Source organism: Parambassis ranga, chromosome 1 (genome assembly GCF_900634625.1).
Source record: "Parambassis ranga chromosome 1, fParRan2.1, whole genome shotgun sequence".
NCBI classification, from domain to species: domain Eukaryota; kingdom Metazoa; phylum Chordata; class Actinopteri; family Ambassidae; genus Parambassis; species Parambassis ranga.
The window spans coordinates 603,834-620,656 of NC_041022.1; the positions used below are offsets into that span (position 1 = coordinate 603,834).

At 45.6% G+C, this 16,823-nt stretch overlaps 1 protein-coding gene across 6 annotated transcripts in view; it reads left to right on the forward strand.

The window, feature by feature from the left end:
• Positions 1–11,160, forward strand: part of rgs12b (regulator of G protein signaling 12b) — a 38,066-nt gene extending 26,906 nt beyond the window's left edge. For 3 of the 6 annotated variants that reach the window (XM_028417775.1, XM_028417784.1, XM_028417792.1), the window contains 13 exons: positions 4,420–4,589; positions 4,766–4,858; positions 4,958–5,101; positions 5,893–6,075; positions 6,159–6,309; positions 6,591–6,685; positions 6,860–7,072; positions 7,322–7,395; positions 7,487–7,613; positions 7,692–7,788; positions 7,863–7,933; positions 8,769–8,937; positions 9,257–11,160. In XM_028417775.1, the coding sequence (XP_028273576.1) occupies positions 4,420–4,589; positions 4,766–4,858; positions 4,958–5,101; positions 5,893–6,075; positions 6,159–6,309; positions 6,591–6,685; positions 6,860–7,072; positions 7,322–7,395; positions 7,487–7,613; positions 7,692–7,788; positions 7,863–7,933; positions 8,769–8,937; positions 9,257–9,855 (2,186 nt within the window). In that variant the 3' untranslated portion in view covers positions 9,856–11,160. Of the gene's footprint in view, positions 1–4,419; positions 4,590–4,765; positions 4,859–4,957; positions 5,102–5,892; positions 6,076–6,158; positions 6,310–6,590; positions 6,686–6,859; positions 7,073–7,321; positions 7,396–7,486; positions 7,614–7,691; positions 7,934–8,768; positions 8,938–9,256 lie in introns of all 6 variants that reach the window. The other 3 variants (XM_028417800.1, XM_028417818.1, XM_028417810.1) reach the window with 3 other exon arrangements.
• Positions 11,161–16,823: the final 5,663 nt, after the last annotated feature.

Sequence of the window (16,823 nt, forward strand, 5' to 3'; positions counted from 1 at the left end):
ATATCTGTCTGCTTTCACTAACTTTACAAACAACAGACAGTCTGGTTCGACCAGCTAAGCTCCTGCCTCACCTCTGCTGCTCTGCTGCCCTACCTTTGTAACTATGTACATTCTTTATGATTTGAATGAGAGTCTCTCTTACAACAGTGACATAAGTAAAGGTCAAAGAAATAAGGCTGTATGCTGCTGCACATGCTGGAACACTACGTTTTTTGGATAGTGTTTCTGTTGAGACGTTCCCACCGTTTCACAGAGAAAGCAAAAGACAAACAACTGTTATCATCAGATGTAGCCCCACTAGGTCCACACTCAGCTTCTCTGCTTTTCTTTCAGTTCTGTTGTTTTAGTCAAGCTGTTAAGCTGTAGTGCCTCGTTGTCTTTTAGCAATTAGCATGTGGCAACAACAACAAAAGGTAAAGGTGCTTTAACACCTCAGAAGTGCACATGAAAGACACATTTATGGCAGATGGTAGATAAAAGGAGAGAAGACGAGGTGAGAAACAAGACAAAAGGCGGATAGAACTTCATGGCAGACATGTTTACAGTCAGCAGTGTATAATGTAGAAGTGTTTACGGCCACCACGTGTCTCTGAAAGAGAGAGCTGCCTGTCCCTGCACATCTGTGAATGGGATTTGCATGATAAGGAGATACTGAATTTTGTAAAGTAGTATACAGCTCATCTTCACCAAGATAGATTGAGTAAGGAGTTACTGCACATGCACACAGAAGGAAACTTGATATTGTTTTTCCTGACATGATAAAAATCTGTGTTCTAATTTGTTTTCAGAGAAAACTTTGAATAAACAGTGAGGACAGAAGGAGGGCTCTACGCTGCAGTGTAGGAACTGAGATACTCATTGATTTAGTGAAGGCTAATTAGTGAATGTTATCGTTACAGCTATAGGATTCCTGCACAGCTAAGCTAACAACCAGTAAGCTCACAAAAATGTTTCAAAAAGTCAATAGACCAGTGAGCGACACACGGATCAACACACATGTAAGGTGAGACATTACAGGTTTTAGCACTAAGTGTGAGAATTGAAGTTTTAAGACTCCAACAGTCACCAAGATCAAAATATCCTGTAGCCAGCAGTGCTGTAGATCCGCTTGGGTTGTTTTGATGCTTATTAGTGAGAATTTTACTAGTTTGGTAGAAAATCACTCTCACAAGGTCTGTGGATTTTCTGTGGACTTCTAGAGGCACTAATGTTGAGTCATTCTCTTGTATTTGTTTGGTCCTGTACCACAGAGTAAGCGTCATTCTATTGGAGAGAAAGCAGAACTCTCTCTGTAGTGTTTGAGCAGCTGCAGACGTTACATGTGATGATGGGGATCCTAGATAAAAAGATGCTGTATTGAGTCTGTCTTAGCCAGCATTGAACATTTTACATGATAAATGCACCATGGTTCATGTAGCTGTCAAAACCCCACACAAATATATAACCAAAACTCACTTTAAATGTGAAGTAATGCATAAATGGAATCTATTTTTGTGCAGGCATGCAGCTACAGATACGTTGTCAATATTAATCAGTATTATAGTACATAATTTAAACTAAGCTCAGAATTTCCATTAGTTTTGATCTGAGAAAAAAGCAGATTGGCATACCTGTGTGTGTGTGTGTGTATATATTCTGTCTGATGTGTGTGTGTGCAGCAATATGGGGGCTACAGGCCTCATTAGTCTCAGTTGTGGCCTTCCTAGCTTCTCATCAATACTGCAGTGTGTGTGTGTGTGTGTGTGACTGAGTTTTTAGTTCCCTCCTCCTGCGGCTCTGAATTATTCATCATCTTAAGGTCTGTGTGTCCTTGTATCACTTACCTGGCTGGAGGCTCACAGGTGTGTGTGTGTGTGTGCGTGTGTGTGTGTGTGTGTGTGTGTGTGTGTGTGTGTGTGCGTGTTGTGACCTGACTCTCTCTCTGGATTCTCAGGTTGTCATCCACCAGGTTGCCCTCCACCGGCGTCCTCTGTCGCCTGTCTCATACCCTCCTCCTTCTTTCTCCCTTTGTTTTCCCACCTTCTTACTCTTTCTCCACGTGATGTCAGCTGTGTGTGCAGATACATGTCTTTTCTTGGACTGTGTGCTCAGCCTGTGTGTTTGAGTTTATAAGTGGGGCCCTTATAGGCTGGGTATGGATGGAGGGGCTTGGTTACCCCTTAGGATGCGCTACCTGCCTCGCTGGCACCACACAGGCTCCTACCAGCTTTATCCAGGTAAACAGCTTGTTTTCCAACTTCGATTGTAGACACAGAGGAGAAGGTGACATTTGGACAGGATCAGTTTTCCTATGCTTGTTGTGTTTAGTGAAGTTTAGAGTCTTTTATCCTAGTGAAGAGCAGCTTACTCTCTCCGTAAGAGTGCTATAAAGCAGCATGTTGTTGCTACTTGATGATTATGTGTTGTGGTCTACATCTCCCATGCAATTTGGCTTTAAAAAGAATACAGTCAGAAATTAGGCAGTAATGCTGTCATGGTACTAAATTCTAGGAAATCCAAAAATAGGAAGTAATTGTTCTTATTATCCCCTCTGCTCTGCTATCATACACATGTATCTTGGTGTACTCTGTCACTGAGTTTTGGTCGCAGCCTTTCTAGAGCCTGGATTTCAAAGCATACTAAATTATTCAGTAATCTTACTTCAGGTGTGGGAAGTTTAACTTCCTAACAGACTGAAGTCGACATGTTACCACAGCACACAGCAGGAGATTGTCCCTGTCAGGCTCACTACTGGAAGCACTAGGGGGAAGGAGCAGAACTCGAGGATAATGGTTTCAGCCTGAGCTGGACATTGGTCGTCATGTGCAAACAGGGCTTAAGTTGTTATTTATCATGAGTTTAACCCTCCCCCCATTGACACTGTGTGAGTATAGTTTGATTAGGTTTGGTTGACTTTTGATCCAGCCATCCATTTGTCCTGTACTACAGGGTGATGTTGGGCTGGAGCCTGTCCCAGCTGTCAATGTGCGAGAGGCAGGGGACAGGTCGCCAGTCTTGCAGGGCTTAACACATAAGGATAAACAGGCAGTCACGCTCAACAGGCCAATTTAGAGTCCCCATTTAACCTGCTTGTCTTTGCTATGGGTTAGCTGGAGTACCCAGAGAAAACCCACACAGGCATGGAAGTGTATGAAGGTGTGCCACCCAACGTTTCAGCCTCATTGTGTGAACAGGATATGCAGTTCAGACAAAGCATAGATACATGCTTGTCTCTCATTTAAAGTGATAGTGGACCATCACTATCCAAAGCTCCAGGAGCTGTTTACTATGCTGCTGAGAACTGAATGAGCTGAGCGGTGTGGCAGAATTCATTAAAAATATCCTCAATGGGACATTGTCATTGATAACATTAAACAGAGGACAAATGGGCATACGCAGACTTCACAATGGAATTATCCATGAATAGCCCAGTTTCTGAGGTTTAAATGAAGCCAGCCTCTGGCTGTTGGCTGGAAGCTGCTCTCTCAGTTTATTTATGGGATTTGCGTCGTCCTACGCACCTGACCGCTGAGGTCTTCCCTGAGGCTGTTCTTGTATTTTGTTTTATCTCAACTTAGCAGCCTACTTTCAGTTCATCGGGCCCGGAGCTCCAGTCTGGTTATTCTCAGCCTCTCTCTGAGCCTCCGTCTCTGCCTGCTGATCTTGTCGAAATATTAGACACATAGACCCACTGTTCCACATCTAGGCTTTAGCTTAAAATCACTTAAATCCACATTACTCAGGTACAAAGCTGACATGTGAAATGTGTAGATTCTGTAAAGTTTAAGGTCATCTCCATTTAAGACGTAAGATGCTAAGGTAATATTTTAATACTTCTTTGGGCTAAACAATGAAGTGAACAGTAAATAATGGAGATTACAACAAGTGCAGTGGAGCATTCTGTAGGCATACATCCTCTGTGAACTGAACAGCATGAAGCTGCAGCGATGCAGCATTGTATACAAGAGAGAAACAGCATTATCTCTTTCAGTGTTTTTCTCTAATGGTTTTCTGTGGAAGCCCATCTTGTGATGTAATCGTTCCTCATCTACAGTCTTATCTCAGCTCACTTGTGACTGCATATATTTGCTGCATTCTTTTAGTGCTTACCTTTATTTTACAACAGAAACACATGTTAAGGTATACAGGATGGATGTTTTGCTGCAAAGCATCACTGTGGGGACATGTGTGGGAGCAGGAGGAGGAGGAGGAGGTCTCACAGGACTGGTTAATGCTCTGTCATTGGCATGGAGCACACTGGAGCCAGGTGTGTCCCATGCTGCTGGCATGAAAGCAGAGGGATTGTTGCCATTCATACTGGAAAACAGTTATGTTTACATCGATTCTTAATCACCCACCGATTGTGCTGGAAAAACACAGGCGTATTGAGGTCACACTGATACATGTACATGATAAACTGTCTTCTGTGTGTATGAACAGAACTGAACAGTGTGGAGCTGCAGGGCTGCAGCAGTGACAACAGTCTGAACAGTAATGCCAGCCTGCCCAGTGTCCAGAGCCACCGGCGCCACACCGAGAGGAGAGTGGCGAGCTGGGCTGTCTGCTTTGAGAGGCTGCTGCAGGACCCCGTTGGAGTCCGCTACTTCTCGGTAAAGATATAAGAATAAACACCACCTGACCGGCACATCTCCTCATTCTGTAGAAGTGTTTACTAAATAATGCACCTCCAGCACTGTGCAGACACATGTTAAAGACTGAGATCGATCAAGTACTGTATTGTAATCGGCTTCAGGACTAAGCACTGTTTCTGAATGTTCATTTTCAGGAATTCCTAAAAAAGGAGTTCAGTGAGGAGAATATCCTGTTCTGGCAGGCTTGTGAATTCTTCAGCCATGTCCCTGAGCATGACAACAAGCAGGTAACACACATTCAGGACACCTACACATGCATCCATGTACACCCCTCCAGCAACAACCAGGTAGAAGTGTATCTTCCTGTCTCATCTTCTCTTCCCCAGCTGTCTCAGCGTGCCAGGGAGATCTACAACAGCTTCCTGTCCAGTAAAGCCACAACACCAGTCAACATAGACAGTCAAGCTCAGCTCGCTGATGACATCCTCAATGCTCCGAAGCCTGACATGTTCAAGGAGCAGCAGCTGCAGGTAACATAAGCTGAGAGAGTCTGCTCTGTCAGGAGGACTCTGCTCCACTGACTGTTCTTTCATGACATGGCAGTGAACACAAGCCTTTCCCAAAGGACACATTTATTATTACTCCGAATCAAAACAAAACCCTATTGAAACAGCACCAGTGTAACAGCATCGAGTGCTCACACAACATAAGGTCACCCATTCATCTTTGCTTGCTGTCTAGCACCATGGATGTGAATGACTTCTTAGATGGAGCGTGCGGTGGAGGGGACAAAGTTACTGAAAGCTCTTTTGATTTCACCAGCTGAGCTCAGATGTTCAAGCTGCGATAAGAGTCACAAGGCTACAAGGATATCCTCAGTATCACTCTGTATTTTTACATCAAACACCCACACACATTCTTATAAAGACCACACACATACATCACAGCCTGAAAACATCTCCAGAATATCCTCAGGCCCGTCAGGATCCCGTGGCATCATTGACGTATGATTTCGGGTCAGACTTCCACATGCCCGCCAAACCGAACACAGAATGTATACACAAATGATCAAATGCAACGAAGTTCACTGAGAGCATCCAGGGACCAGAGAGAGCGTTAAGGTGGGAAGTCAGAATCTCCATGTTTCCAGTCACAGGTTCTGACTGGAACACCTCCACAGGTTGAATGTTTGACTCAGATTCTCTCCGAGTTTGTTAATAATCCTTAATAAACTTGATAAATCGTCACATCTGTGATCATCTTCTTTCCCCTGTACTTTGTTGTTGCACATTTGTTCGACTTCTTCCTTTTTTGCTTTCAGATCTTCAACCTGATGAAGTTCGACAGCTACACACGGTTTCTCAAGTCTCGACTGTACCAGGAGTGTATGCTGGCTGAGGTGGAGGGCAGGCCGTTACCAGACCCATACCACATCCCCAGCAGCCCCACCTCCAAACACAGCACCACCGGCTCCGACCGCTCCAACCTCTCCACTCCCAAGAAGGTAAGAACAAAAAGCCTCTGCATGCAGTTGTGTGTCTGCACCTCCGCTTCTGTCCGTTTGTATTTATTGTGTTTGTGTTGTAGGAGGACAAAAAGAGCAAATCAGGCCGCTCTTTAAACGAGGACAGTCGGGATGATTCAGGGGACCGGAGGAAAGGCATGTTTTTCTCCTGGTCCCGCAACAGAAGCTTTGGAAAAGGCCCCAAGAAACGAGAGCTGGCCGACTTCAACTACAGTCAGTAGCTTTATTTTACAAGTTCCTACAGCTGAGAAGTTAAATAATAATATAAAAAACAGAATAAATGCCTCACTGTGTCTGGTGGGACAACAGAGCCATTCTTAAAATCTCCGGGGGTTCCTGCTAAAAGCTGTGTGCAGTCGCAGTGTGACACGATTTACCCTTCAGTTTGATATAAAGATAAAGTATCATCTTCCACTCTGACTCTAAACAGAAAGCATTGTTGTTTGTATGTAATTATAGACACATCTGACGAGATGTGACGTGTGTTTTTTAAGATTTCGCTGGCAATAATGGTCGTCGTGAGTCCCAGGGGTCATTGTCGTCAGGAGCCAGTCTGGAGCTGGGGACATCGGGGTCAGGGAGGAATGAGGTCAGTTTTGGAAAGGAAAGAATAAGGTTGGACTTTACAGTAATAAGCACTTTGATGTCTTCAGGGAGCAGCTTTGAGTTTGTGCTCCTCTGTGATTTAACTTCTCATATCAGACTCTTTGTTCTCCTGCTCCTGGTTTTAATGCTCCTCTTGTCTCTGGTTTTCCTCTCAAAGGGTGATGTTTCTCGGGGGGCAGTATCCATGTCAACAGAGCGAGGAGGGGGCAGCGCCCCCTTGAGGCAGTGTAACATAAGCTTGCCGGACGGGTCATGTTGCTCTGTGCCGCTGAAGGCTGGAGTGTCCATCAGGGACCTGCTGCTGGGCCTCTGTGAGAAGCTCTGCATCAACCTGGCAGCTATCGACCTCTTCCTGGTTGGAGGGGAGAAGGTACGACTCGGTTAGAAATGGAGTGCTTTGAAATCATGTTATGTGCTTTGGTGCTTCTTTACAAATCAAAACAACAACAGTCTAACATGTTCAAAGATGTCATACATGTGTGTTTGAGTGTGTGTTGTCAGCTTGCGGAGTTCTGCCCCCAAGTGGCTAAAAAATATTAAAGGCCTGACACTCCAAGCACGGGACAGATACCAGGACACCGTTCAGGATTAACCTGCTCTGCCTTTCTTTCTCTCCTAGCCACTTGTTTTGGACCAAGATTGTATGACACTGTGCTCTCGAGACCTCAGACTAGAGAAACGCACGCTTTTCAGGTGCAACAATACACAAACACAAACTGTGGGCCGTAACAAAAATAAATTAAATTATCATTAAAGACTAAATAAATGTGCTTTATTGTTCCAGACTCGACTTGGTCCCCATTAACCGTTCTGTGGGTCTAAAAGCTAAACCCACCAAGCCAGTGACTGAAGTCCTCAGGCCTGTTGTGGCCAAATACGGCCTGCACCTCTCTGACTTGGTGGCACGCATTGTAAGTAGCAGACCGACAGACGGGCTGCGTGGGTCGATAATGTCCGACGATTATAAAATGTGTGTGTGTGTGATGCAGAGCGGGGAGACGGAGCCTTTAGATTTAGGTCTTCCTATTTCCAACCTGGATGGGCTGCGAGTGGTTTTAGATGTAGCAGAGCATTCTCCTGGAAAAGGTAAGGACACACACACTGAGCTGTGCACTGACGGAGCCTGCACTGACCGGTGCCTCTACACTTCCTTCATTCAGCAGACAAACAGAAAGCGGCTCCGTCTAAGAGTCACCTTCCGGCCTCTACGAGCAGAAACCAATCAGCAACAGTAAGACCCCCCCGCCTTTCTTATTTCAAATTCTTGTCTTGCTGGAATGTTCCATAACCCACAGAATGTCTCCACTGCCTGGTCAATGACGTCACGCTACTAAGTGTCTCTCTCGCTGACCTCAGTCACCCATGTCTGTTGCAGTGTGTTAAAATATGTGCGCAGGTGTGTCACGTGTGTGTCTATTTTTATGTGAGCCCTGTCCCACTGTCAAGGTTCCTAATGTTCCATCGTTGTGGTCTGCCTGTGGCCGAACGCATCATCAACTTTTCTCTCTGGTTTGCTGGTTTTCTTTCTTCCATAACATGTGCCAGACGATGCTAGCCCCGCCTTTTGGAGCATTTTCTGGCTAGCTGAACCACATAAGCTCCCTCTTTGCTCTTTGTTTTGGTGTTGGTGGTAGTTTAGATTGCTCTCTGGGTTTCGTTGAGCTGCCTGGTAGTTTGTTCGTATCTCAGGTGCTGTAGTGCAGCTTCCTGTAGTGATTAGTTGGTCTCCGGTGTTGTGGTGTGTGCTTCTGCTAGCCTACAGGTTGATGATGCTTAGCAGACACAGTAGACATTGTGGTGTGTCTAAATGGAACATCCCATCGATTTGTGTTCATCTATAAATGTGTTACTAGAATTTTAAATGTATGTGTCGTCGATTATCAAACACAACAAATATCTTGGGCAGCCCCCGTCCTCCCCGTCGTTGTTTTTATTTATGACTTGTCTCCCTCTTCACCATCAGTAGCTCTGGTTCCCACTTGTCATTACTTTTACCCAGTACATGCACCAGCACTATGATTCATTAGGGCTCTAATGCCCTGCTCCGCTCTCCTTGTGGCACCCAGGGGGAGAACAGGCCAGGGAAAGCCGGTTCAGCCCACCCCCATGGGGAAAATGGCAAGGCTGGGCCCAACCCTGACACAAGCAGCCAGCCCTTACCCAACCACTCTGTCTCTCTCCATAAGGCTCCGGAGAAAAGAAAGCAGAAAAAGATTAATATAGACGAAGCCGAAGGTAAAGACTGAACAACCTCCCTCTCTCTCTCTCTCCTTTGTTTCTGTAGCTGTGTTGCTGTGAACTCACTAACCCTCTTGCCTGTCTTCAGTGTTGCAGAAGCACCAAATGCTTTCAAAGCTAGCTAGCTACATGTAGCGCAGTCACCTCTGCTTACACTGAATGTAGCTGTGACTTGTCTAATCGAGTAATACAAACATTGCTGCATGTTTATGGAATTAGTTTGTTACAAAGGGTGTGTGTGTGTGTGCACACGCATGTTCATGTGCGTTTATTTATGTGTGTTTGTGTGTGTGCACATTGTGTTGTGTGCCTCCAGAGTTCTTCGACCTCATATCCAAAGCTCAGAGCAACCGAGCAGACGACCAGCGAGGCCTGCTAAACAAAAGCGACCTGCAGCTCCCAGACTTCCTGCGCCTGTCACCAGTGGCAACCAACCAGACTGCAACTCCTCCCTACGACCCTGAGCCGAGTTGCTCCACCCCTAATTCCCGTAACCCCAACAACGGCAGCTTCCCTAGCAGCGGTCGCCGGGGCAATAAGGCAAACGGCAACGACAGGGGAGGAGGAGGCAGCACCCACTTGCTCAGCGCGAGCCATCAGTCCCAGAGCTTGGACTCTGCCCTGGGCACTGAAAGTGGAGGAGGGAGGAAAGCCAGACCGTTGCCTCCATTTCCTGGCACCATCTCCCCCATCCACCCAACCCCGTGTAGTCTCCTCCAGGACTCTGGCAGGGGAGAATCGGTCCAGATGCTGGAGGAGGACACCCTTTCTGATCTGACTTTAGTGGGAGAGGGGGACATCAACAGCCCCTGCCTCAGCTACGTCACTCCCTCAGCCCTACAGTGCAAACCCCACCCTCGAGCCCAACACCAAGCACAGGAAGGTCGGCCTAGCTCAGGTACCTCCCCCGTGTGAACTCTTGAAACTTTGGAACTTTTACCTCTTCCTTCACCTGACTGCAAGTGGGACCAGAGACCTCTGGAGTCAGTTACTCACTGGCCACTCTGTCCGTGGCTGAACGGCCCAAAATGCATCTAGATGTCCTCTAATCCTAATCTAATCCCTCCATCCAACATGTTTAATGTATCACTTCCTACAATTAATGCAAATTACAGAAACATTTCATCCCAGATTTGTGTAAAAACATAGAGCAAAGACCTGTATAACATTCAAGGAGTTCATCAGAGCCTCAGTGAATATATTGAGTTGATATAGTGATGTGTGCACTACTGCGGCCAGCAATCTACTGAAAACAAAAACAGGTCAGACACACAGAGAGGAAAAATGGATGCATTTGGCTTGGACAGACCTCGTCCCTGGAGTTTCCCTGTGTGGTGTGCATCTGTGTGAACTTGTGAACAGACTTGCTGTGGATTTTCTTCTTTGTCTGGAGACGTGAGCTCAGTAATGAGCTGAGGATGAATTGGTTATGATAACTAGTGCCAAGCTCCCGCTCCAGCCTCTCCCCCGTCCCATTGTACAGTCTAACAATGCACTTTAGCCAGTTACAAACAAGACTTTACACATGTTTAAATTTCTCCCTGTGTTTTTCTTTTGTACTTTCACAATGTTTATTTCATGCTGCAAGTTATTGAGCTGTCATAGATTCAGAAAATAATCCATATCTTTCATTCCCAGACGTGTATAGAGGCTACAATACTGCACTTATATATATATATATATATATATATATTTTTTTAACTCATTACACGCTTTAAAGCACACTGCATGCTGACACGGCAGAGGCCTGACCCCATGAATACAAACATATGCTACAGTAGCATGAGGGTGCAGCTTCCCTCGGCTGTTCCTCATCATCTCACACACATCCTGTTCTCTTACCTCAGGCATTTCTCATGTCACTCAAAACAACAGACAACAGTGAGTTCTCATGCATGCAAGCCTGTTTTCTGACCAAATGATCTGATTCCTCTGCACTGGCTGGCAGCCAGCAGCAGAGTGTTAGCTGGGACACTTTACTTTATCCTGTACTATACTAGGAAGACATTCATGTATCCCTCAGCCTCTTCATTAGTACCGACGATCAGTTTCAAAGTATTAATTTGTATATAGTCCATGTTGTTGTAGTCTCTGCTGTTCAGTTGTGTCACTATAGGAATCAACGCTTCTCTGTTCGGTCGACTGTACTGTCTGTAAATAGATCAAATAAATGTTGTAGAGGTTTAACTCTCTGTCGCCTCGTGTGAGCAGCCGCCTTCCTCATGTTGGCGCTGTTGACCTTGACGCCTGTGTGTCCGGAGGCTCTGACACAGGATCGCTGTCTACATGTGCTTTAGAGCAACATTTGGAGCTAGTTATAGGCGTCTACTATTCATGAATAACCAGCGAGTTAAGCTCATGTCCTGACATATGGTGTTTTTGATCTTCTACAGTCAGGCCACCTTTAAATGATCACTGAAGGTTGTTAAACCACACCTCAGAGGAAAACACTTAAAGAGGACTTTTATATCATTTCTATATTATTTTCTTCCTATTACTCTAAATCTTCACTTCAAATACTTCATTGATATTTGCCTACAGGGACAACATGAGCGATTGTCTTTCAGATGCCGTGCCCTCAGAGCACAGATTGTGATTCTTTATAATCTACAGTTTATTTGAATGGTCAGAAGGTGGTGGGGGGTTAGGACACTGATTATCAGAGGCTTTGATTTTGAATAGAATTGCTTAACATTAGCTCTGTTGCAGATTTAATTGGCACATAATGTAGCTGACATCGTTTAGCTCTAAATGATTATTTCAGGTTATTGTTTCAAACAGACTGATCATCGACAATGTTCTAAAAGATGTGACATCACTCTAACCGCTCCTTTATCTTACTGGATATTCCTCTCTCTGTGACTGTGTGTCTGTGTGTGTGTCTGTGTCTGTGTGTCTGTGTGTCTGTGTGTGTGTGTCTGTGTGTGTCTGTGTGTGTGTGTGTGTGTGTGTCTCTGTGTCTCTGTGTGTCTGTGTGTGTGTGTGTGTGTCTCTGTGTCTCTCTGTCTGTGTGTGTGTGTGTCTCTGTGTGTGTCTGTGTGTGTATGTGTGTGTCTGTGTGTGTGTGTGTGTGTGTGTGTGTGTGTGTGTGTGTGTGTGTCTCTGTGTGTGTCTGTGTGTGTCTGTGTGTGTGTGTGTGTTTGTGTCTCTGTGTGTGTGTGTGTGTGTGTCTCTGTGTCTGTGTGTGTGTGTGTGTGTGTGTTTGTGTCTGTGTCTGTGTGTGTGTGTGTCTGTGTGTGTGTGTGTGTGTCTGTGTGTGTGTGTGTGTCTGTGTGTGTGTGTGTGTGTGTCTGTGTGTGTGTGTGTCTGTGTGTGTGTGTCTCTGTGTCTCTGTGTGTGTGTGTGTCTGTGTGTCTGTGTGTGTGTGTCTGTGTGTGTCTGTGTGTGTGTGTGTTTGTGTCTCTGTGTGTGTGTGTGTCTGTGTGTGTGTGTGTGTGTGTGTCTCTGTGTCTCTGTGTGTGTGTGTGTGTCTGTGTGTCTCTGTGTGTGTGTGTGTGTGTGTGTCTCTGTGTCTCTGTGTGTGTGTGTGTGTGTGTCTCTGTGTCTGTGTGTGTGTGTGTGTGTGTCTGTGTGTGTGTGTGTGTCTGTGTGTGTGTGTGTGTGTGTGGTATAGGGCTTTTGTTTTGGGGTACAAAGGCTGTGGGGGTCTGGGCTGTTAGCTATGCATGGGCTCCCCTGGGCTCAGTGCCTTGTTAGGCGAGCTTTGTCGTGCTGGGCTCTTTGGTGGCTCACAAACAAAACCAGGTTCAGTTTCCTTCTTATCCTCGTACACACACACACACACACGGATACTCATTTCCACTTCACACACACACACAGACCTCGCCGTAGACAGGGAGCGTTTATATTTGTGTATCTTTTGCATCACATGTCTTCTTCTGTAAGGGCTTTCATTAGAATAACTCCTCCAGGACAAACATGTGACAACAGCAGCAACAGATTATATTTAACCGGTATAATCACAGAATACAAACACGTCTGTGCAGCAGCAGAGAGGGGAAACGTGTTTTAACACAGCTTCTCTGAAACTTCCTGCCCCAGTGAGATGTAGAAGTAATTACCGGGCGGCTCCGTCACACAGGGGTCGGTATCTGTGCAGGCAGATTTCTTCAAAGTAAATCAGTCCCTGGGCGTGATTCCTGTTTTTTATGCCACTGGAGTGACGGCACAGTTTCATGGGAAAACCTTGTTCAAAGAAGCCCTGGCTCTCAGTTCCCTGGCTCTGGCTCATCCACTAGCCAACAAAATAATTGCCTGGAGTGAATCAACACAATTAAACCTCTGATCTGAAATGGCTTGTAAAACAAAGTTAAAGACAAAGACAAGCGGGGAAATAAACATTTAACAGAGCTGAGGCGACGCTGTGTTCACCGAGGGCCTGAAGGGTTTCATGTACTTCTATATTTTTGAAACGGTGCGATTTAAATCTGTTGAAATATTGTTTATAAAAACGGAGTCATTAAGGCTGTGCACACCCACACATTAGTCTGACTGATGAGACCTCTGCTTGGGTTTCCTTTGGTCAGCGCTCTGGAGAATTACATCACACAGTGTGTCATACAGTACAGGTGTAAGTTAGCTGTCGGTCACAGTTTATGTTCCCAGAGTTTTGGGAGTAGGGTGGTTTTAAAGTGAGACCTCACATTAAACTCATTTACAGGTCTCACTGCACTCCAGAATGTGAAAAAAATAAGTTGCATTAAGTGGTTTAAGTGTCGTCACCTTTTAAAAGTTTTGGAGGGGATGAAGTTCGGCGCTGAGCCGCGGCTGTTCCTGCACTTTAGTCGGCTGAAGTGTGTTTTCGTCATGTATTCACTGATAAGAGCAGCGTGCCCGTTTTAAATGTTATCGTTCCTAAATCGACTGCAATTGATTTAAATTGGTAAAATATTTAGTTCTGACTGTTGCTCACAAAATGGCGCCCCCTACAGAACAACAACAATTTCTCAAAATGACAGTAAATAAGACCGCTTGAAAAGTAGTGACCATGTTTCAGACATATATCTTAAACCTCTTATCCATGCATAACCGTTAGCCTGTTATATATATATATATATATATATATATATATATATATATATATATATATATATATATATATATATATATATATATATATATATATATATGCACTTTTTGTTAAATTAGTGTAACTTCTCTTTACGATCCGATAGAAACCGAGCTGCTAATGTCGCCTTTTTACGTTGTGGAATGATAGTTTCTACCTGCTATCCGTCTTTTTTATGTTGCATCCCTCATTTATAAAGAGCAGTGTGCAGCATGTACCTGCAGCTTGGAAACCCAAGTGTTTACCTCACACTGTGCGTCTTTGTGTCTGATTCATTCATTTTTCATACAGAAGACTGGCTCTGTGTGGTCTAATAGAACAAATGAGCTGTTTTATTTGCACCTGTGCAGCTAATAAGTTGAAGCACACATTAGCTGTTTCCTGCTGATCAGTGTGTAAAAATACATTTATTGTTCAAATCTGTTTCACCTGAGACCAGAGAAACCAACAGTTAAAGAACCAGCACATCACAGAAGATGTCCTTCTTCTTTTAAGCCAGTAGATGGCAGCAGGCTGTATTCAAATAAGTCTCCTCAGAGAAACACACACACACACACACACAGACACACACAGAGACACACACACACACACACGCACACACAGAGACACACACACACACAGACACACACACACACACAGACACACACAGAGACACACACACACAGACACACACAGAGACACACACACAGACACACACAGAGACACACACACAGACACACACACACACACACAGACACACACACACAGACACACACACACACACACAGACACACACACAGTCAACAGTCTTTCCCGTGATGTCATAGCCAACAGTCAGCATGGAAATATCCGTCACATCCACTTAGTGTGTGTCTGTGTGTGTGTGCCTCTGTGTGTGTGTCTGTGTGTGTGTGTCTCTGTGTCTGTGTGTGTGTGTGTCTGTGTGTGTGTGTGTGTTTCTGTGTGTCTCTGTGTGTGTGTGTGTGTGTCTGTGTGTGTGTGTGTGTCTCTGTGTGTGTGTGTGTCTCTGTGTGTGTGTGTGTCTGTGTGTGTGTGTCTGTGTGTGTGTGTGTCTGTGTGTCTGTGTGTGTATTCATGGTATTTATGGTTTTAACTGACTTTTCTCACGCAGCCATAAACACACTGAGAGATTAGAAACTTTCAGCTTCTCATTGTTCTTGTTTGATAGATTTCATTGTGCAGACAGCAAACACAGAACGTTGTGCGCTTGTGTTGTTTGTGTCCCCTGCATGCAGAGTGTTTGCCGTGCCTTGTGTGGTTTTGTCTCGTCTCTCTTGTTGAAGCAGCTTCTTCCTCCTCAGGTAAAAACAGAGACGGGTGGAGATGGAGGGAAAGAGGAGACGGTGGTTTCAAAGTAACCAACAGAAGGACGTCGTCTTCCAACCCCACCCCTCCCTCTCCACCTCCACCTCCACCGCGGCCTCCTCTTCGCTCTCGTCGCAAATCCAAGTCGCCTTCATCGCGCTCCAACCACACGACCCCAAAACGAGCCCTGGATTTGGACAGGATTGGGAACAACTCCGACGCGGAGGACAGCAGGCAAACCCGACAAGGGTCCCGAGACCCGCGAGGCTCCCAGGGTTCAGAGCTGGACAGGAAGTGGGAGGGTGTGGCCATGGAGCTGCGGTCCCGCGGCAGCAGGATGAGGTCTGCGGTGTACCAGACTTCAGACCTGCCCTCCATGGTCAAAGTGAAGAGACAGCTGGAGCAGAGTGAGGTCAAAGGGCAGGTCGACCGCAGTAAACTTAAAGCAACTTTTGTTTGAGGATGTTCAGCCGAGTCACAGCCCGGCGGACCGGCTGACGTGGTCTCTGTGCCTCAGACCACACCGACGGTCCCGGCAGCAGCTGAAACATTCTCAGTTTAGAGTCAACAGCTCTGCAGCTGCCCCCAGGCTCCCTATGAGGGGCGCTGGACAAGGGCAGAGTAATCAAAGCTGTGTCCCACTCCCATATGTAACCTCAGAGTGTACAGGCCTGTGCAGCAGTGGAGGGATTACTTCTATATTTGAAGATATTCTGAGAAATGTACATTCATCATTTTCAATGCCAATATGTGAAGGGGTTGACTAAAACAATAAGACCTGTCACAGTGTGTTATTTATTATTATTTAAAGTGATGGAGCTGGAACATGGAGCCTTGGCTTCATGTGCACCACAAGCAAACACCATCCTCAGTGGATAGTGGCATCTGATTCATCCAACCTCCGGGGGTATCCAGGCAGCAGGTTCCTTAGTTAGTTTGCAGTTTAAAGTACCAGCAAGGTCACATCAAGGATCTGTGCCCCCAGTCGGCGAGTTACAGTTCACCGCCTTGCCCCAGGGTGCATCAGCATGCCGCCATAGCAGGGGAGTGATCTGCCCAAGAGCTGATCACAGAGCCCGAGCTGCATCAGGATCAGATTCACACCATGAAATAATCTAAACAAGGACAAACAGATCAGTGTGCTGTTGGCAGGCAGGTCAGCCCCCCCCCAGCTCTGCACCGCTGGCTTATGGGAAAAGACCCATACGGAGTTAACTTGAACTGATTCTGTGTCAATTCTGATCTGTTTTTATTGTTGGAATAACATGAGTTTAGAAACTGATGAAGAATATTTGAAGGATTCAGCTCAGGAACATCAGCTCAGGAACATGTGAATTCATCATGAACTGTATTAATAAACAACACCTGTACCAGTGTTTACAGGAGGCAACATTGAAGTGGATGAATAATAATCCAGAGTGGGTGACAGTTTGGAATTAGGACAGAGAATCTCACTTCTGTGTTTAAACGTAGGTTCAGGGTTTAAAGGAAGCACCGCCGCATGTGTTTG